At 38.3% G+C, this 20,706-nt stretch overlaps 1 protein-coding gene across 2 annotated transcripts in view; it reads left to right on the top strand.

The window, feature by feature from the left end:
* The window catches only part of CHD7 (chromodomain helicase DNA binding protein 7), a 137,199-nt gene that overhangs the window by 104,045 nt on the left and 12,448 nt on the right, over positions 1 to 20,706 (top strand). The window contains exons 13-24 of one of the 2 annotated variants that reach the window (XM_074146348.1): positions 3,709 to 3,885; positions 5,386 to 5,529; positions 7,858 to 8,113; positions 12,564 to 12,774; positions 13,325 to 13,520; positions 13,740 to 13,907; positions 14,564 to 14,743; positions 15,033 to 15,143; positions 15,229 to 15,434; positions 16,400 to 16,599; positions 17,199 to 17,358; positions 20,449 to 20,538. The exons of the other annotated variant lie outside the window; for it this stretch is intronic. Coding sequence (XP_074002449.1) covers positions 3,709 to 3,885; positions 5,386 to 5,529; positions 7,858 to 8,113; positions 12,564 to 12,774; positions 13,325 to 13,520; positions 13,740 to 13,907; positions 14,564 to 14,743; positions 15,033 to 15,143; positions 15,229 to 15,434; positions 16,400 to 16,599; positions 17,199 to 17,358; positions 20,449 to 20,538 — 2,099 coding nt within the window. The remainder of the gene's footprint in view (positions 1 to 3,708; positions 3,886 to 5,385; positions 5,530 to 7,857; positions 8,114 to 12,563; positions 12,775 to 13,324; positions 13,521 to 13,739; positions 13,908 to 14,563; positions 14,744 to 15,032; positions 15,144 to 15,228; positions 15,435 to 16,399; positions 16,600 to 17,198; positions 17,359 to 20,448; positions 20,539 to 20,706) is intronic. 2 annotated transcript variants of the gene reach the window in all.

Below are 20,706 nucleotides of genomic sequence, written 5' to 3'. Positions count from 1 at the left end.
ATCTTTAGCTTTTAAAGCCCTAATGTGAAAAGAGGCCTCTCAAGCTGAGCTGTTTCTCCAAAAGACAATTGAACATTGAGAAAGTCTGACTGGCTTTGAAGGGCAATAGTAGAGACAGCATGCGTAAGAATCATAGCATCATAGAATGATTAGAGTTGGAAGGGACCTTAAAGATCATCGAGTTCCAACCCCCTGCCATGGGCAGGGACACCTCCCGCTAGAGCAGGTTGCTCAAAGCCCCATCCAGCCTGGCCTTGAACCCCTCCAGGGATGGGGCATCCACAGCTTCTCTGGGCAACCTGTTCCAGTGCCTCACCACCCCTACAGTAAAGAAATTCTAGTATCTAACCTAAATCTCCCCTCTTTCAGTTTAAAACCGTTACCGCTTGTCCTATCGACCCATTCCCTGATAAAGGGTCCCTCCCCATCTCCTGTAGACCCCCTTTAGGTACTGGAAGGGGTTATAAGGTCTCCCTGGAGCCTTCTCTTATCCAAGCTGAACAACCCCAACTCTCTCAGCCTGTCCTCATAGGAGACGTGCTTCACCCCTCTGATCATTTTCGTGGCCCTCTGCTGGACCTGGTCCAACAGGTCCATGTCCTTCCTGTGCTGAGGACTGCAGAGCTGGACACCGTACTCAAGGTGGGGTCTCACAAGAGTGGAGTAGAGGGGCAGAATCACCTTCCTGGACTGGCCACACTTCTCTTGATGCAGCCCAAGAAGCACCTACCCCATCTGCAGTAGCATGATTTTCAGAGTCAACACCAGTAACCAGAGTCAAGTTGTTGTGAAAATCTAGAAAGTAACAAAATAACAAAATACATTTCTGCAGTAGTATGACTTCAACACTAAGGACACCATGCTACAGGAGACATTTCCCTAAAAATGCTTTACTGATGTGAGGGTCATGTAGGGAAGGAAGCCTGTTCTGGTGTTCTTGAGCAATATAACTGAAAGGTCCTTCTGCGGACCTTCCCTGGTTGGAATATCGAATAAAGCAGTTGCTTTTCGGTAGTATTCTATCTCTGAGGAAGAGTTCTGTTTTACTATCAGGAAAACTGTATATGCCAAATAAAATTGATGACAGAGCCCTGTAAAAGAGTTGACTTGTTTGTGAGGGAAATTTACTTTGCAATGTAATGAGGACTAAAAAGAGAAACCACTTGGCTTACCTGCAGAAACAGAGTACCTTATTCTTGGTTGATTTTAACTCAAAATAATGCTCTTGATATTTAGGACTTTTTCTCTCTTACCTGGTTCATTCATTTTGGGCTCAGTGGGTGTTGGCTTAAGAGAGTTTTTTCTTGCCTGCACTGTTTTCTTTCTTGCGGAGAAGCTACTGATCTATGAACATGTCATCAGCACAGGATTACCTCAGATTTCTGCAAAGAATGTTTAGCATACAACAGTTGAAGGCAGTATTTCACCAGTAGGGACTCTGTCTTTCACTGAAGATGACATCGAATTGCATTGTACAAAGTGGCTGTGACTTAGCTTTCCAGATGCCTTCTGGCTATAATTAGTTAACATGCACATTTCTTGCATCTGTTCTCTTGTTCCTCAAAGTGGAGTCTGAGGTTGGTGGGAAAAGACCATAATAATCTTTCATGGTTCCCGTTAGTGGAATGTGCATCTTTTTAGAAGTCCACTTCTTGTACACATCTAATTGATCTTCTCAGTTTGTATCTGCTAAGAGGTAATACTCTAAACCACAATCCAAATTTTATATTCATATCTAGTTGTTGTACACCACCTCTGTTGCTTGGGTTACTTCCAGAAAAATTTCCCACAGAGAATAGGAAACTGCTACCTGTTAGGAAGATTGATTTCCTCAAATAGAAGAACTTTTCTGAGTCAATGGATATGAAACTTCTATGGTTCCAACATCAGAGAACTTCATTTAGATACCACATTGCAACAGGATAAATTGATTCCTCGTTGTCTAAGAATTCACCTGTGACAAAGCTATAGGCCACTTTCGTGATAGTTTTTACATTTAAATTTCTCCAACGTGACATCAATAGGATTACTTAGGATTCTTTCCCATACTTCCCCAAGTGTTGGAGGCCTGAAACTGTTGAAGAACAACATAATTCATTTTCTAAAGCTCTTGGGAGAGCTCTTGAAACTTTCTATTTGATTTACTCCTGTGTACTTCAGTACAGCATTTGACTGTCCCTCAAATAAAATGAGCTCTTGTTGCAAGACCACTATGCTTATATTTTAATGTGAGATTTAGACAGCTCTAAATATATAATCAAGGATCAGTCGTACGACTTTTGCTTCACCCGGCTGTGCTCCTTTATGTAGTGATCGTTCTTGAAGAGCACTGCTTGCCATGCAGTCATGAGGTTGCTCATGGAAGTGTTTTCCACCACTCGGAAAGAATCTCTTGGACCGCATTCTCATGTCTTCACAGTTATATCTGGATCATGAAAAGATTATAGCATTTCAATTTGCTGGCTAAGTTGCCTACTCGGTGTATTTTCATCTGCTATTTGTTAGGTAACAACTCTTCTTTTTTTTTTTTTTAACTAAGAAGATAAACGTTTCTGGACTATGCCAGGAGACAGTACTGTTGAGCAGGTCATTACTTCCTCTGAAATACTCCTGACGTGCATAGACAGATTTCTACATTCAGGATATCAGGTTTCCAATCGTTTTATTGAGTCAGTAGCCATTTCTGATCCCCATAGTTTGGAGAGGATTATATGCAGACCACTTATAAAAGGATTCAGACTTGCACATGTTTGAAGAAAGAAATGGTCACCTTAATGTAAAATGTATGTTTCTTTTGAAATGTATTCAATATGCAACCCACGACATAGTCCTGCTTTGAAAATGTAGAATGGCCTTGAACTTGTGTGAGGCCCATCCTTAGAGAGACAGTGTTCCTGTGCAGACCCAGTGCCACTGGAGATACCAAGTTATGTTTTTCTTCAAACAGCATTAGGAAGAAATATAGCATAATGCCAGAAAGATATTCGTTTCATGATCTTGAGTAAAGTTTGAAACAGAGTCTTAGTATCAGCCCTGAAAAATAAGACTGTCAACTAACCAAAAAAATACTGAATATGGTGCCAAACATCAGGTAAATCATCCTGTTGAACTTTCCTTCATGCAAATTTATGAAAATATGTATGCGAAGGATATACATTCTCCATTTAAGAGTTCAGAATTTTGCATCTTTTTAAAGCTGTTTGTTAGAATTGTAGGTGTTCTGGATACTTGATGTCCACCAGGAAAAAAATAATGTTTATTGGGAGCAAAATATTATGATAGTCATAAAAATGAAGCCTCCTGGCTTATTTGGATTTGGGAGGACCGTCACATACCTTTGATTTAAAAGGAAAAAGAAAATTTTTTTGAAAATCTTATTTGAATATTGCAGCAATACACATTAATGCTTCAAGGCATTAGTATGATCCATATGAATTATGACTGAAATACTTGTATAACATCTTTGGCATGAATATGCAGTGATTCTGTGGGCCTTTTCACAGGATTAAAAACGTAGCTAGCGTGAAGCTGGTAGTAAACTTACACTTTTGTATTCCCTTGTTGAGTCAGCAGTAATGACCTTGTTTACTTAAAATATCTTGCCCATTGTGCTGTTCTGTATTTCTAAAGAATGAATTTTGGAGATGAAACAAATGTACTTCCTTTTTTCGCCAGGGAGTTTACTTTAACTTTTGCTGTTCTTTTTAGGGTCGTGTGATAAAGGGGTCCTACAAGTTCCATGCCATTATCACAACATTTGAAATGATCTTAACTGACTGCCCGGAGCTGCGTAACATTCCATGGCGTTGCGTGGTCATTGATGAGGCCCACAGGCTGAAAAACAGGAACTGTAAGCTTTTGGAAGGACTCAAGATGATGGACCTGGTCAGTTTATACATCTTTTTACATTTGTGTTTTCTGTATTTTTATTACTCCTGATTTATGGTTTCATCAAAAAGTAAAATAAAAGAGTTTCTTCTCAAGTGAAAGCATCAAATGCTCAGAAGAATGAGGGAATACAGCTGAGAAGATCATTAAAATGGCTGGAAGCATAGGCATACCTTGAATTTTGGAATGCTGACATTTCATAAGTCTCTTCGTGGATTTAGACCAAAAATTATGCGGATTTTATTAAGAAAATCAAGATAAATTTGTCGTTCCCTTTCTCTTTTCATGTGACTTACTCTCTAGTCACTTCTTCATGTAGACCTTAACCACAATATACCTTTAAGTAAGGTGGCCAGATACGGGTGTGAGAGTTAAACTGCTCTGCGTTAATGTCAGCTCTAACGTTAATTGTGGCCGTAAGGAGCTTCTTTCAGACTGGTAAGGACAGGAAAAGTGAGTTGGTTTATGATGCTTACATAAATATGTATTACATTAATACACATATTTTGTGCACCTAAGAACACAGAGAAAAATAGAATGATGGCTTTTAAAGATATTTACCATTTAAAAGGCAAAAATTTTGGTTTTTTTTCTTTTGGCCTGAAGATTCTTTAAAAATGTGAGAGGAATGCAGTCATGCTAAGTTAATACCTGGAACTCAAAGCCTCTTATTTCTGATAAGAATGAAGAGAAATAAACATTAGCTTACACAAGCACTGGTGACTTATAGATCACTTCTAGTTTCTTTTTCCTTGTTTGTTAAACAGTACTTTTCTTGAAGGAGTCTTGAGGCTTAATGAATGAAATTTTATGAAAATGCTCTTTACCATTTATTTTCCTTATTATGGCTGATGTTAGAGAAAAGCCGAGCTTATAGGCGTGACTATAGATGGAGGTATGGGACTTCTCACTTCAGTTCTTGTTCTACTACCATGACCTTGGGCTAATTGCTTAATCTCTCTGGGCTCCTCCTCTAAAGCAATATCCAGCTTTTCCTCTTGGCTCTGCCAGTCTCGTGCTCTGTTGTGTGTAGATGGGAAGCAGGGCTCTGCTTCAGGTTTCCTATGTTAGAAGCTTACGCCTACCCTGAAGAGATTTGAGAACTGAAATGTATTGGAGGTGTAGTAAATCGATGGATTTATACTGAAAGTGATGGGATAAGTTCAGCTGTTATTTTGCCATTGTATTGTATTTGTGCTATTGTTCATTATATTTGTGAAAGAGCTGGAATGTTGTGGGTCAGTAAAATCTCTTCTTATATCTGGGGTACTTTTGAAGGTGCTTAATTACTGATGTATTTTTCTGGGCTATCGTTGGAGAAAGGTCAGAATGCTAGTTAGAAATGTGTTGAAAAGAGCCATAGGTAGGGGGAGGTATATGTTGGCAGAGGGGCGAAGATGAGAGATACATGGGGGGAAAAAGAGATAATTTTGTTTATTTTTCCATTGAAAATTAATTTAGATGGATTCGTAGGCAACTTATTTCTTAACCTTTCAGGAACATAAAGTGCTGCTTACTGGAACCCCTTTGCAAAATACAGTAGAAGAACTATTTAGCTTGCTTCACTTCTTGGAACCAGGTCGCTTCCCGTCAGAAACCACCTTCATGCAAGAATTTGGTGATCTGAAAACTGAAGAACAGGTAAACTCCTGCACACTCACTTTTCTGTTTAGATGATGTGAAATACATCCATTGTGTTATATCTGAACTTCATTACTTGTTTTTACGAGTAGTACCTATTTACGTTTTGGAAGACCACAGTAGTTTTATCACTGTTTTTTTGTTTGTTTTCATTTTGTTTGTTTTTTTGCTTCTGACCAGAAGTCATTTTGCCTTATCACTGGGTTTTTTTTATCCTTTGTCCATTGGTCATGCAGAAATGGGGAAAGTTCCCACTCGTTAAAATGTGGTGTTTAAAAACGGGGGTGGGGTGTCTTGTAACAGTTGTTGGATGTAAATAGTTCTAGAATTGCTTGTTTGCTTGAAGAGAATTAACTTGTCAGTTGACATTCTTCCTTAAGTGTTGGTGTCAGAGTGAGGGGACTGTCCTCCATAACTTCCATGGAGTTAACATCTGGGAGTTTTATCAATGACTTCTGTGCAAACAGGAACCAAGTTCCTAGTGAAACCTAGCTTAGCAAGAGGCAACCAAACGGAGGGAGGGTTTTTTGACTGACTCAAAAACAGATTTCTCAAGCTGTCCAATAAAAGAAATAATAAATCAATTCAAAATGAAAGACTCAGTGCAGCGTGTTTTAGATCTATAATGTGAAAGCTTCTCATGGTCATGTATAAAACTTAAATTTCTGCTTCATACAAACATACATTCTGTTTGTATGAAAATGTTTTTAAAAGGCAACGGGTAACAGTCAAATCACCTTAACATTAGCAGTGAACTGAAGCATGGCGTTTTAATGTATGCATTTTAATTTGGCCCTATGATAATCTAACTTCATGATTGCATGCATTTTTGTGTGCAACTTTATGTTGGTTTTGCTTGAAAAATTTCTGATATCTTAACTTTTTGTTTACTTTCTTTGAGAGCAACTCTTTCATAGGTAATAGTCTAAATTACAAAACAGCTTTTCCCCCAGCCCCTTACCTCCTGGAAAAATCATGGGGAAATCGTGTCCTGGGGAAATCATAGGATGTATTTCCACAGATTGTGCAGGCAGTTGCACGCCAGTCAGGCTGGACTCTGACCTGATTGGAAGTGAGCCAGCTCTGATCCAGAAGCCATGTAGTCCTGTTAATATAGTGTTTGAGCTGGAGTTAATATATCCTGACTCTCAACACAGCTTTTGTATGGCGAGCTCAAAATGTCAGCAGAGCAGAACTGGAAATTTTTGAAGCCATACATGGGAATATTATTAAAATAATGCCATCATCCATGAGCAGAATTGGAGCCTGGATTGCTTGGGCCAGTAAGTTTTGGAAGAAGTGCCTTCTCTGCCAACACACCATTAGATGTTTTGGAATTTGATTTATCTTTTAAGTGATGGGAGATATTATGTGTTAGTGAATTCTGTTTTCTCCTCCATTCTTTCCAATCCTATTCAATGTATTTTTGTGTTCATCCCTCCATACTAATTTATCTTCTTTCTCCTTAAGTTGCTTTATTACTAAGGGAATGACGCAAGTTCAGGAGAAATTATCTTTTGCTCATGTTTCTGCTATGCAGCTCTGCATCAGGAGATGATGACAGATTTCAGGGTAAACTTATCAGCTCTTCAACACTGAGCTGATCTGTATTTTGAGAGGCAACCTGAAACAACCTAAATGCCAGTCTTTTTCTATATGGAATATTCTTCAGCTTTTTATGTAAGGGGGTATTACAAAAACTTGATGAAATTTAGCTAATTTTTTTTGAGGAAAATGGGCATTTCCCACCTGTCCCCACCATCTATGGCATGTCTTTTTGACACTAAAAATTATCAGTGTGTTAAAAATTTACAGAAATAAAATGTTTTCATTTTGAGACCAGGCCTAAATAGTTTTCTACTTCAGTGGATGCCAAAACTAAAGAAATAAGAAAATAATGGGAAGCAGGTATATGAAGGGAAAAAATAACGTTAAACACTCTGTTTAGTGGTTAGAAGTTAACTGCAAAACTTGATCTTGAAGTCAAATTTGCTTATATAGCTGTGCTTGCTTAGGATTAGCTTTGCATGACTGGTATGCAGTACTGTCCGTGTTCAGAAATAGAGTTCTAAGTGAAGTCTGTTTAATAACATTCACTGAACAGAAGTGATGCACACTAAAAATGTACTTTAGAAGTGTGTACTGAGCTATCAAAGAGAACATGGTCTCTTGGTCAGTGAGGAAAGATTTATTTATTTTTTTTAAAAGTGGCCTCTACTTGTGATCTGAGGTAGGAAACAGGAGTTTTAGAATTAAGGAAATTGAAAAATAAATATTTGAGGCCCTACAGTTTTAAATTCAGTTAGTTGTTCAACTTATGTTTCCTAGGTGCAAAAACTCCAAGCAATTTTGAAGCCGATGATGCTGAGACGTCTCAAGGAGGATGTAGAAAAGAACCTGGCCCCCAAAGAGGAAACCATCATTGAAGTTGAGCTGACAAATATTCAGAAGAAATACTATCGTGCTATTCTTGAAAAGAATTTCACATTTCTTTCCAAGGGTGGAGGGCAGGCAAATGTACCTAATCTTTTAAACACTATGATGGAACTAAGAAAATGCTGCAATCATCCGTACCTTATTAATGGTAGGCCTCCTATTTTTCTCATTCAAAAAATGGCTGTGAGGAAGTTCAGTAAATCAGGAATTATGTTCTAGTATGTCTTTCTATTTATTCATGTATTTTATGTAGAAAAGTGATACAATCTTTCAGTTTTTCTTAGATGTGGATATTTGCTAGTCAGGATGGCGTTGCTTTTGAAGACATCTGTGCTGCTCTTTTCTGAGGCTTCCTAGCCCAGGCAGAGTTAGTGTTGGTATTATCAAGTTTTCCTTTCTCTTAGTTCTGACAAACAAGGCATCGGTTATCGTGCAGGTTGTTGGATGCTGGCATAAAGATGGGAGTCTTTTCTTCAAGTTGCAGTTAATACTCTGTGGAAAAAAAACAATTAGCAGCTATGAAATAGTAACTTAAAATTTCTGAGCAGAAGTTGTGGGGTAAGAAATGATGTTAATTTTATGGCCGTGTGTTGTCAGTTCGTTTTTGTAATTTAACTAGCGAGATTTTTTTTGAATGTCGTATTAGACTTCATGATGAATCCTCTCAGTGGGATGCTGTTGGTTTTAGATCAGGATTATCTATGGCAGGTGGTATATGATGAGCCAGCTACCTATAGCTGTCTGAAGTATGCTAAACTGTATGGGTTGGTCAAATCAAATCTCTTTGAGGATGTAACTCTCTATAAAGGGTTGTATTCTACTAGTTTGGTGTTTTCCAACTCCTCCCTATATATATACTATATATGATTTATGCTATAGTTGGCTTAATGCTGGTTATCAGCTTCATGGTGAAAGACTGTTTAGTTTGAGCCGTATGTGATTTCAGGTTTTTATTGTATGACTTCCATATTGCAGTGCTTACGTTTTTTTTCTTTTGACATTTTTTGTTTAACTGGGGGGAAAATGCTTAAACTGGTTCACAAAATGACATCTAATTGTATTTCCTGCACAAGTAGTCATTCCGAAGACTTGATGTAGGGTTACTCCAAAGTACTTCAGCCTAACCATGCTGGTGAGCTGCTCAGTTTCTAAACTCAGATAAACATACAGTAAAGTAGCTTTGTGGTTCTGGTAGGATTTGTTCTTTGTCTGTTTGTTTTTTTGTTTTAAGTTAACCCATTTTATAAATGAGTTTACCAGAAAATAGTTCCGGATGTTCAGGTTATGAGCTTCTAAACTTGATGCTTTTTATGTTTCCTGGTTTTTGGCTAGCTTTAACCTTGCCATTCTTTTTCCTTATTTTCATGTTTGCTAAAAGAAATAAAGTGACTATTTTGCTGCTACTTTGTCAACTAGAGTTCATGAGTAGTAATTGCAACGTTGCCTACAGCAGTGTTTTGTTTTTTCCTCACAAGTGTTGTATCATTTAGTGTCTGTTAGAGACTGCTGAAGTCCAGGTGGCTATGTAGAGAATTTCAAGTGGGTTTTGGTGACTGTATCTTAACCCTAATAAAGGGAGGTAGGGTTGTCTCTTGAGTACTTTAGCCTTTATAACATATTTGTGGCTTTTGAACATTGGGACTTGGTGTCGTGCAGCAGGTGGGTCAAGCCTTCGGTTTTGAGGGACAAATAAATAAATCTTGGCTATTGTTAGTGTGGAGGATGGAACTAAACAAATACGTCCTTTGTAGTTCTAGGACAGAAAATACTCTTACATCCTGAAGTTGTCTGAGCCTGAGGTTTTATTTTGTTGGTCAATAGTTAATATCTTTGTACTTAGAGCGACGGCACAAGTTTATTGTAGTTCTACCAAGAGGTCTTGCAGTGCTAGTACATAATGTTGCATAGTGTTCTCCTGATGAGTGAGTTGTTGCAGTAGCAAGTTCTTGAGGCTTAACTGTTTTCATAAAGATGTCTCTGAATCCTTCTCGTTTTCTTCCAAGTTTATGGGTTTTGTGAGCAAGCAGTACTGCATGTGTATTTGAATACCCAAGTAGAACACTATATGTTTTGTTTTGCATAAAAGCTGCAAGCGGGTCTTCTAGATAATCTTCAGTTAAGAGCCATAGAAGGTTATATGATGGAAGTGGTACGGTAAGAGTTGAATATGGAGTGGGTTTTTCAGTTTGTTTCTTGATTGTTAGATCTGTTCTGCAGAGGGGAAAATGATGGTCTGCTGAGGCTGTCTTTGAGTAGACTTCTAGAGGGAGTGGATGCATTTGGGGTATTCTCCAACCAAATTGGGCAAAGCGTTGTCACTGTCACTTTTTCCTAGAGCTGGACTCCTTGTTTTACCCCAAGCAACCATTCTCAAGTGTTTATACGTCATTCCTCTTTCTCTGTCTCCAAGAGTCAGCAGTGGGGAGTGCCTCCGTACTTACACATCTACAGCGTTGAACATTGGGAAGGTTCCTTACTCTGTTCCTTATACTCTCTTGACCCCCTGGAAGCCTCTCTCAATTATGAGTGGAAGTGGGGGTTTCCCTGATGGATCAAGCACACATTCACATACTTTCCTTTCCTCCCCTTCTAAAAATCACCTACGATAGAAACTAGTGTTACAGAGCTACAGGTACTACATCAAGTAGTTTTTGGGTAACAGGCAGTTCAGTGTACATCACTTAATTGCAGTTGAAGTACAAATGAAAAAAAACGGGGCAGTCTTTCACAGGGTTTAGCTAGGATAGGTTTATTGAAAGACTGTATTTTTGGAGGTGGTGGTCTGTTCTGGAAGTGGATCTTGCTGGGACCAAACTCTGATACTGAAAATTCACCAGTTTGTGGGTTTATTGTGGCGTGCTTGGCGTAGGTGGTTTGCTTTTGCAGATGCTGAGTTTGCATATTGGTTTACTTTATAGTAGTGAAACTTGAATTTGGATATCACAGTTGAGTAAGAAATAAATGAAGTAACCGAGAGAGAGCACTGAAGTTACTGCGTATGAACTACTTGACAGCTTGCTATATCCTGAAATTGCCTAAGCTCAGCTGAGATTTACTACCCAAAATCCTGCCTGTTTTACAAGATGGGAAGCGATATGATTGAAGGGAACTTGAAGAAGTGTCTGATGGTACTATTTTCACATGGGATTATTTTTCCTTATGTGCAAGCCTTTAGGATCAGTAACGCTTGGAGTAGGAAGTCCAGATAAGGAAAATTCAGGGATGTAAAACTAGCTTTAAGTGTGGTCGTGTTTTGAGTCTGTTAAATTCTGTAAAAGCTAGAAGTGCAAGTGTATTGAGTAACACAAAGCTGTCGGACAGCCTGCTTCGGGTAGTATCTATTTAAGACACCACCTTACAGGAGGCACTGAACCAGCGATCACACAGGGAGGGTGCGTTTGCGTGTTTGTTTACAGGCATCTACTTGGAACTGGGATATGAGAGAGATGCTCAGCAGAAGCCTGGCAATAAGCTACTCTTCCCTCCTCCCCCAGCCCTCCCACCTTTCCTTGTGTTATTCAAAAGCAGCATTGAAGCTGAATATTTTACAAACCAGCAATACTTTACAAACCACATTTTGTTTAAAAAACCAACAGGGGAAAAAAAAAACACCACAAAAACCAAACAAAAAAATCCCAGAGTGACTGAAAAAGACAGCTCTAAAAAAGGGTTTATTTGGATATAAAATAAGATTAGGGTGAAAATTTCTAACTCCTTAAATAGCCAAGAATAGTAATCTGATAAGTCTTGGAATAGCTCGCTCTTTGTAGAAGTGACAAAATATTGAATAAAAGCATAGGAGAGACTGAAGAGACAACTTGATCTTGGCCTACAGTCTTCAGGTAATCAGCAGTAGAAGGAAGTATTTGCTGCTGTGTATATCATTCATAGGCAAGGGGAATGGCAAGAAAGAACTTTTGACTAATTCTGGAGAGAATATATACAGTGGATAGCTTCATCAAACAGAACAAAAAAAATACATCCAGTGAGAAAAGAAAACTAAATGGAAGGTAAAATAATAATTTCACAGCTGCTTATTCCTCCTGCCTCCCCCCCACCCCCCACCCCCAATTAGCTTTTTCATTGTTTGGATTTTGATTCTACAACTAATAATGGAAGGAGCAGGTCCAGGTCATGCGTGTGTTTAAGCATGATTTTGATGTTTTTAGAGGCACAGACGTAAAAAGTGATTTGTATTCCTTGTGTTTTCCTGTGGAAACGAGGTATTTTTTCTTACATGTTGCATTTAAGAAAGAACAGAAAATCATTTGATCAGTTGGAATATGATTTATTTTTTTATCTTTTTATTTAATTTTTCATTAATTTGTGTGCATCAAATAGCTGCATGAATTTATTTAGGAAAGGGTTTACTCCCATTTAAAAGAGGAAAAAAAAAATAGAATGTTCAAAGTTACTTTTTATTTATGCTGTATTTGTGTGTGTGTTTGCTTTAAATTTCAGGTTAATATTTTTTATAAATGTTTATTCCCGTAACGCTTCAAACATTCCTGCGGTTTCTATAGGGTATTGAAGGCGAGCTCATTGTTTATTAATAAGGCCCTTTGCAGTGTTCATGTATTGCTGTCCAATCTTTGCAGGTGCTGAAGAGAAAATTTTGGAAGAGTTTAAAGAAACACACAATGCCGACTCTCCAGATTTTCAGCTCCAGGCAATGATCCAGGCTGCTGGCAAGCTAGTACTGATTGACAAGCTGCTGCCAAAACTGAAGGCTGGTGGCCACAGGGTGCTTATCTTTTCCCAGATGGTGCGCTGCTTGGACATACTGGAAGACTACCTCATTCAAAGACGGTGAGAGCAACAATATAATACAATTCTAAATAAACTGTGCTTTCCTCAGTGGCCACAGTATTTAACCTGTGAGTAATCCATATTGAAAAGGGATGAAATGCAAGCAATTTACAGTATTTTCTATAGCGATCTGGCTAAAAGGAAAATGATACCTGTAAGTTGCAAGTACTGAGATTTTTCTTCTGGGTGAGTACAAAATCACCTCACATGAAGGGCTTTAAACCTCTTAGTTTACTGCTCAGTTAAATGTTTTGGTGGCTCTAGAGCTTTTTAGCTTAAGCCTGAATGTTTATTTCCTTCTTTGGAGTGAAAGTTTGCTCTTTACCAAAAGGCGCAAAGCAGGAGACAAAGTAGTACGTCTTCCACTGCTGAAGTGTGTATATACAGGAACGGTGTCTGAGTTTTTTGTAATTACTTTGACCCTATAGTAGCATATTTTCCTTTTTTTTTTTTTTTTTTTTTTTTTTCCCCCTCCTTCTTAATGGCATATTCTTAAAAAGAAACAATGCCATTGTAGTAAAGTTGTCCTTATAATACATTTTTATTTCAGGTACCCATATGAACGAATTGATGGCCGAGTAAGAGGCAACTTGCGTCAGGCAGCTATTGACAGGTTTTCAAGACCTGATTCTGATAGGTTTGTTTTCCTGCTGTGCACAAGGGCAGGAGGTTTGGGCATTAATCTTACTGCTGCTGATACCTGCATCATTTTTGATTCAGACTGGAACCCCCAAAATGACCTCCAGGTAATATTACAAGAGATGATTTTATTGAAATTTTTTCTTTGCCTTTTTGTTGTGAAATTCTCTTCACCTACAAGAGAAGTTACCTGTTGTTCCTCTCTTAAAATCATAAAGATTATTATTTATATTGAAAGCAATAACTCTAAGTTCTGTGTTGATTATTTAATTTTTTTTTTCTTCCTTTTGTGACCTGTAACTGACAATCTGTCTTTGTTTCATCAGGCTCAAGCACGATGTCACAGAATAGGACAGAGCAAATCAGTGAAAATTTACAGGTTGATAACAAGGAATTCTTACGAAAGGGAAATGTTTGACAAAGCTAGCTTGAAGCTTGGCCTTGATAAGGCTGTGCTACAATCTATGAGTGGAAGAGAAAACGCTACAAATGGGGTGAGAATTAATGTATTAAGGTGCACGGTCAACAAATGTTATGAATGTGTAGCACTTTTCCTGCTTGTTTGTGTTTTAGCTGGACAACAGTGGTTTTCAGATAGAGTATGGTGTGTATTTTAAAGTAGGGTTAATTAAGGGCGAGGCTACATGAACTGGCTTAGCCGATCTAATGGCTCACTTATTGCCAAAATGGGGCAGGTGGAGTCATGTTCCCTCAATCCTCATCCGTTCTCATCATTCCACCCTTTACATTGTGTTGATCCTGGCACTTTTTGGAGTTGTTCTAGTCAGCTTTTTCCAGTGTGGCCTTTTTGCTTTGGACTTTTTTTTGCTTTAGCTTTTTGTCGTGTTAGTAAGCTAAATTTGCTCCCAGGAGGAGTTTAGCAGTCATCAGAGCCAAAGTAAAAGGATTCAGTGACAATGAATTATTAAATTGTTTAAGCCAGTCCTGTAACTTCACGCTAAGAATTTTGTTGTTCGTATTCTTCTTTTGAAGGTGACTTCAGCATGAATATTTAATTGACTGACACCACATTATCTTAGAGTTTCAGTTCTTAAAATGCTAAATAAGAGGACAGTTAGTCTGATTATGTTGTCAGATGTACGCATTGGCTGATGTCAAAAAGAACCAAACCCTCTCTTACATGTTACAGGTGCAACAGCTTTCTAAGAAAGAAATAGAAGATCTTCTTCGAAAGGGGGCATATGGTGCTCTGATGGATGAGGAAGATGAAGGGTCTAAGTTTTGTGAAGAGGATATCGATCAGATTCTCTTAAGGCGAACACACACGATTACTATTGAATCTGAAGGAAAAGGCTCAACGTTTGCAAAGGTGTGCATTGACATTCAGAGGAAAATTAATGAAGTGTGACCGGGATAAATGGAAGTGGTATTAAATTGCCTTCTGTGTCAGTTTAGTTTTTCGATGTACTTGTCCCAGATATTTTCCTCACAAATGTTGGGATATCTGTATTTCCAGTCATGATAGTTTCCAGGCTTGCCTTTTTTCTTTCTTGAAACTACCACTTAATAAGTCCTAAGTATTGTATTTACGAGTGAAAATAGATATTCTTTGTAGCATGCAGTTAAGAAACCAATGCCTATGTTTTCACGTTTACTAGGCTAGTTTTGTTGCATCTGGGAACAGGACAGACATTTCCTTGGATGACCCTAATTTTTGGCAGAAGTGGGCAAAGAAAGCTGAGCTGGATATTGATGCTTTAAATGGAAGGGTAAGAGCTTTATGATAGTTCCTAGTACAATTAAATTGAAGATGTTCCCCCATCCTAAACTTCTGCATTTTCACTTTCATTCTAGAATAACCTAGTTATTGATACACCAAGAGTAAGAAAGCAAACCAGACTCTACAGTGCAGTCAAAGAGGATGAATTGATGGAGTTTTCAGACCTGGAAAGTGATTCTGAAGAAAAACCTAGCACAAAGCCCCGTAGGCCTCAGGACAAATCACAGGGTTATGCAAGAAGCGAATGTTTCAGGGTGGAGAAGAACTTGCTAGTTTATGGGTAAGGATATGAAGGAGATTAAGTATACTGATTGTGGCTAAAGAACTGAAAGTACAGAAATTATATCTAGTAAATAACTTGTCCTTTTCTTGGACATGTTCACATAATCTCTTCCTCTGTAACCGTTACCTCATTACGCTGTATACATACCAGTGAGATTTTTAAATCACTATGTATATAAGTTGCTTATATATGTGTTACTTAAGTTAAAGTATCTGAGTGTCTCACAGATGGCTGTGAGCTCACTGGTAAGTTACGTAGTTTTGTGATGATGGAATATTTGTTTCTGGTTTCTCTTAGCGTAAAGAATTCCTGAGTTATCCAGGTTTAATCTCTTTTCTAAATATTGTGGAGAATAACAAATTGTATTTGTAAAGAACGATGTGGTTGTGAAACCAACAGTCAGTCTAGAGGTTTTCTACATAGATTCTGGTATTTTGGCACCAGTTAAATGCAGCTATTTGATAGTTTATATTTTTCCCCATTGGATTTACCCATTTGAATTTTATCTCTTTGCAAGTGAGTAGCTGTGTTTGGCTGCTAACACAGTGGGCTTCAGATGATTGTCTTTATTTTAGGAAGTTGTCTACAACAATTGCTAATAATGTATTTCAGGATCAAAAATGAGAATGATTCCCCAAATCCCATGATTGTAGGAATTGGTTGAATTTCCTATTCGTAGCTTACAGGGACCATTAGTTAAACATATGTACTTTATTATTTTGAGTGTAGTTCAATTGCAGCTTTACGAGCAGTGAACTTATTGCCTATTCTGTGAAATAAACATTCTTAACTCTTTGGTGCTGGAGGTTGGATTCCCTGACGTAACCTGCAAATGCAAAAATGCAGTAGCACTAACATAGGAGGTCCCAACTTGCCTGGTACTGGGACTTAAATTGAAAGTCACAAATTAAAATACCAGTTTTTGGTATTGAACTGTTGTATTGAACATATTTTTCTTATAGCTGGGGTCGGTGGACTGACATCCTCTCACATGGGCGCTATAAACGTCAGCTAACAGAACAAGATGTGGAAACCATCTGCCGGACTATCCTGGTATATTGTCTTAATCATTACAAAGGGGATGAAAATATCAAAAGTTTCATCTGGGATCTGATCACTCCAACTGCAGATGGGCAAACTCGAGCTTTGGTTAATCATTCCGGTATGTCTACCACAATCAAATAATGATGCTAGTAAATAGGAAAGAATCGCTTCAGTCATGCTATGTATTTAGTTTAAACTATAGCCATTCTGACATGTCGTAGGATCTTGTCAGATTTTATGAGTAAGGTGGGCTTTGACTTGGTCTGTACTTAAAGGGGAAGTCTCCCTTAGACACTTTGTAGGATACAGTGCTCTTTCCCTTCAGTCAGTTTTGAACAAATATTCTAGCATAATTTTCAAGTGGCACCGACTGCTGGAGTTAATCTCTTTCGAATTGCCATAAATCAGAAGGCTTGTTTCCTTATGGCCATTCAGATTCATGAGAGGTTTTACAAGAAATATTTATATAACACCATTTTCTGGCTAGCGCTCTGAATTTTTGAAATCTTCACACCTAAATTTGCATGAAAGTTTTGGTTGATTTTATTTGCAATTTCCTGTACTGAATTATGTTGCTGTTCAGTTTTTGGTGGTTGTGTTGCTCACAAAGAAATTAATATCATATTGATACTTAGCTTTAAATGTATATTTCTAATGCAGTTTGGCGTGAAAGCTTTTCTATTCAGACTATTTAAGAAATATTGGGGTTTTATGTAGGTCTGTCTGCACCTGTGCCCAGAGGGAGGAAAGGCAAGAAAGTAAAAGCCCAGAGTTCACAGCCAATGCTGCAAGATGCCGATTGGCTCACAACCTGTAATCCAGATGTATTATTTCAAGAAGACAGCTATAGGAAACATCTCAAACATCACTGTAATAAGTAAGTATTAATAAATAGTTCATTTAGAGGGGTTTTTTTACGACATGCTTTTGAAAAGTCCGCAACTTCTTTTGGATGTTTTTAACAGAACACTGGGCTGTTTAATAGGATGTAAAAGACATTACTTTTTAATTTGGGAATAATCATCATAGCAGATATCTGGATGCTTCTGTAAACTCTTTATGACTGATCAGCGCTTAAAACACAGTTCTGAAGAAAATTGTTTTCTACTTACTAAATAAGAATGGAATCAGATGAGGTTATTTTTTTTACCATATAAAGGAAAGACTGTATCCCTACACTGTCTATTTTTCTTGACAATTGGCTATCTTTAAACAAAAGCTGTTTGTTTCTTACCCTTCTTGTGGGGTCTCTCAGGCTGATGTCCTTGAAAGCTCTGTTCCTTAAATGTTAAACTGAAATGTCCAGTTCTTCCTTTCCAGAGTTTCATGTAGTAGTTCACCTATATGTGGGTATATCTCTTCTCTTTGTTCTTTTTCTCCCTTCCTCTGTTGCTCTCCACAACATACAGAATATTTTTTCTTTTCTCTTTTGTTTGAGAGAAAATTTCTCACCGAGCTCTCTTACCTGAATCAGTGCCCTGATTTCATTTTTGCAACTCTAAACGTGTCACTAAACTGACAGCCTTTGGGGATAAAGATCATTGTGTTTTGATTTGGATGTTATGTTGTTTTATTGTTGCACAAGTGTCTCTTTAGAACCTCTTTTACATTCTTTTAGGTTATGTTTTGTAATGTCTTAGTTATTTTTGTGTCAGCTCCTGTCCACAGTGCCCTGGTTCTCAATCTCAGTTTTGCTTACTATAGTCTCCATTTACAGACACTGAACGTAACTCTTATCCCAAAAATGTCTTGGTTTGGGTTTCAGGGGAAGGTTGTTTGCTTTTTAGGTTTGAGGGGGGGTTGTTTTGTTCTGGTTTTAAATTTATATTTTTCATTGTATAAATATACCATACAGTTGTAATGCGGTGTTACTGAAAGGTCATCAGTACTTTGTCTTTTTAATATATATTGTGTTTTACTAATACTGTTTATTGGAAAGAAATTATTGATTTGAAAAGTACCTGTGGCCTGTCAATAGGGGGTGTGATGTGAAGGAGGAAAGGCATTTAAGGGGTTTATTAGCTCCTTTCCAGATGCTAACCAAGCTTAATTCTCAGCTGATGAAAACAGATACTTACAGAATTACCTTAGCAAGTGCACATCCAAATAAGCTGTGTTCTGATTTTTTTTCTAAACTGTTACTCCGATCTGTTATTACATTTCACTTGCTTTTAAAGTAATTAAATTCTTTCCTGTAACATTATTTTAATCTCTCAGGTAACATGTCCTCATTACTTGTTATATCAGTTTGCAGATCAGACTTAAACTCATTTTTAAAATATGGCTCCTGTAATAATGCAGTAGAACAATTACAAGGATAGAAAAGACTGATAAATCATTATGCAAGAATGTTTTCAGTTGCTATCTTTTTCCTTCACTTCCACCAGGACTATGTGAATTGTAGAAGCAATGTGTTTAGCCCAGGTAAATGCAATGTGTTTAGCCCGAGGTGGAAGCCAATTAATAGTCTGAGTAATTTCCTTCAGAAGGCAACAGTGACAAAGCTTTGTAAGAACTGGTGTCCTGTCCTTATCTAACACAAATGCTGTTTTAATGGATGGGACTCTGGAAAGGCGCAAAGATCCTCTGGTTTTTGGTTGATGTTGGTTTTTTTTTCCCCTGCTCCTCCTCTTTGGCTTGATGTAACAGCTGTTATTACTTAATACTAAGATGATAGAGACCCTCAACAGCTTATTTACATAGCCACACAGGGAGCAGGGACACCTTACTGGTCCCAGTTATCATGCATACAAAAAGAAGCATGTCTGACATGTTTTGAATTGCAGACATGACCTTCATTCAAATCCCTGCTCTTCCAAGGGTTTCTGGAATAACACGTGTAGAACCGCGTATTGCTCCGGTTGCATCAGATCTCTAATGGGGAGCTCTCAAAACTGGTGGTGGTCTAAATTTTTCATGCAAGTGGGCGATCAGATTTCTGCCTCCCAGGTCACCCTTAGCTGTTCCAGGAGCAGCAGCAATTCAACAGTTGCCATGATGGATTTGGGTACAGTGAGAGGGCAGGCTGAATAATCTCCGGTTTAGCTGGTACTGATTTTACTTCATGAACTAGGCAGCAGGGGGTGCCCTGAATTGGGTAAACATAGGAAAGTAGGATTATTTTCAGGTAGGTACTTTTTCTACAGAGATATGACCTCTTTTCTAGTCTCCTTGAAAAGCCAGTGTTTGCCATTCTCTCCTGCCAGCTTCAAGTGTGACCACACCACCTGACGGCACTTCCCAAAACCACTGTAGTGTGGCAGAGATAGGGAAAAATAAACATGGGCACTAAAGATTTTTCACTTCCTTGTAGCGCTTAGGTTGTGCACAGGTGAAATTAAATAGCAGTTTGAACTATAAAGAGTAAAAATAGTTAATATGTCCCAAGGGAAATGAGGGATTTTTTTTTTCTCCCCCCCTCAATTCTCGGAAGCAAAAAGTTGTATAATCTGAAAAACCTGACATTCCATATTGAGGGTTTATTGTAAGGTAGTAAAACCAGATTTTATATCTCGTTTATTCCTACAACTTCTGATGTGCTTCCAAAAATGGTATTAAGGCAGCAGCTGAGGAAATTTTATGAGATAATGAAGCAGAACAGTTACTGAAAGCCATCTGCTCAGTTGTTTACAAACTTGCTTCAATACTTCAGAGGCAGTGGTAGAGTACGTGTCTAAACTTCACAAGCTGCACTAGGTAGAACTAAATGAAATGCGCCGGGGCCGGGCTGAGCTGGGTCCCTCTCTGTGCAGTGTAAGCGGTTGCCAGGCAGGCCTGTTGGAAGCCAGCAGAAAGCACCACACAGAGGTGATTATGTGCCACCATCTGTCACGCTTCAAGCCTACCATACAGCATGGCTAATCAGCCTTGGCAGGATGATGGATGAACAGCAGCAGCTGCCAAAAGCCACTGTTGGCAAACAGTCCTGAAGTTAAGAACTTTTTCCCCCCTCTGCCTTCCTCTCCAGGGTCCTGCTGCGTGTCCGCATGCTCTACTATCTACGACAAGAAGTTATAGGGGACCAAGCAGACAAGATCTTAGAGGGTGCTGACTCAAGGTTAGTGCAAGTGCAGGTTTATTTTTTGCTTTATGACGCTGGCTTTTATAAAGTACACGTACTGTAATAATGCAGCATTTAAAGGTTGTCACACTTTATCTCTTAAATGTCTGTTCTCAAGCAGCCTTATTATTTTACCAAGCGCGGTGGGTAATTTTCTTGGGGGAG

The sequence above is a fragment of the Numenius arquata genome, chromosome 4 (genome assembly GCF_964106895.1).
Source record: "Numenius arquata chromosome 4, bNumArq3.hap1.1, whole genome shotgun sequence".
Classification (NCBI taxonomy): Eukaryota; Metazoa; Chordata; class Aves; order Charadriiformes; family Scolopacidae; genus Numenius; species Numenius arquata.
The sequence above is the reverse complement of the archived record's forward strand: the minus strand, read 5'-3'. Positions and strand labels throughout refer to the sequence as shown.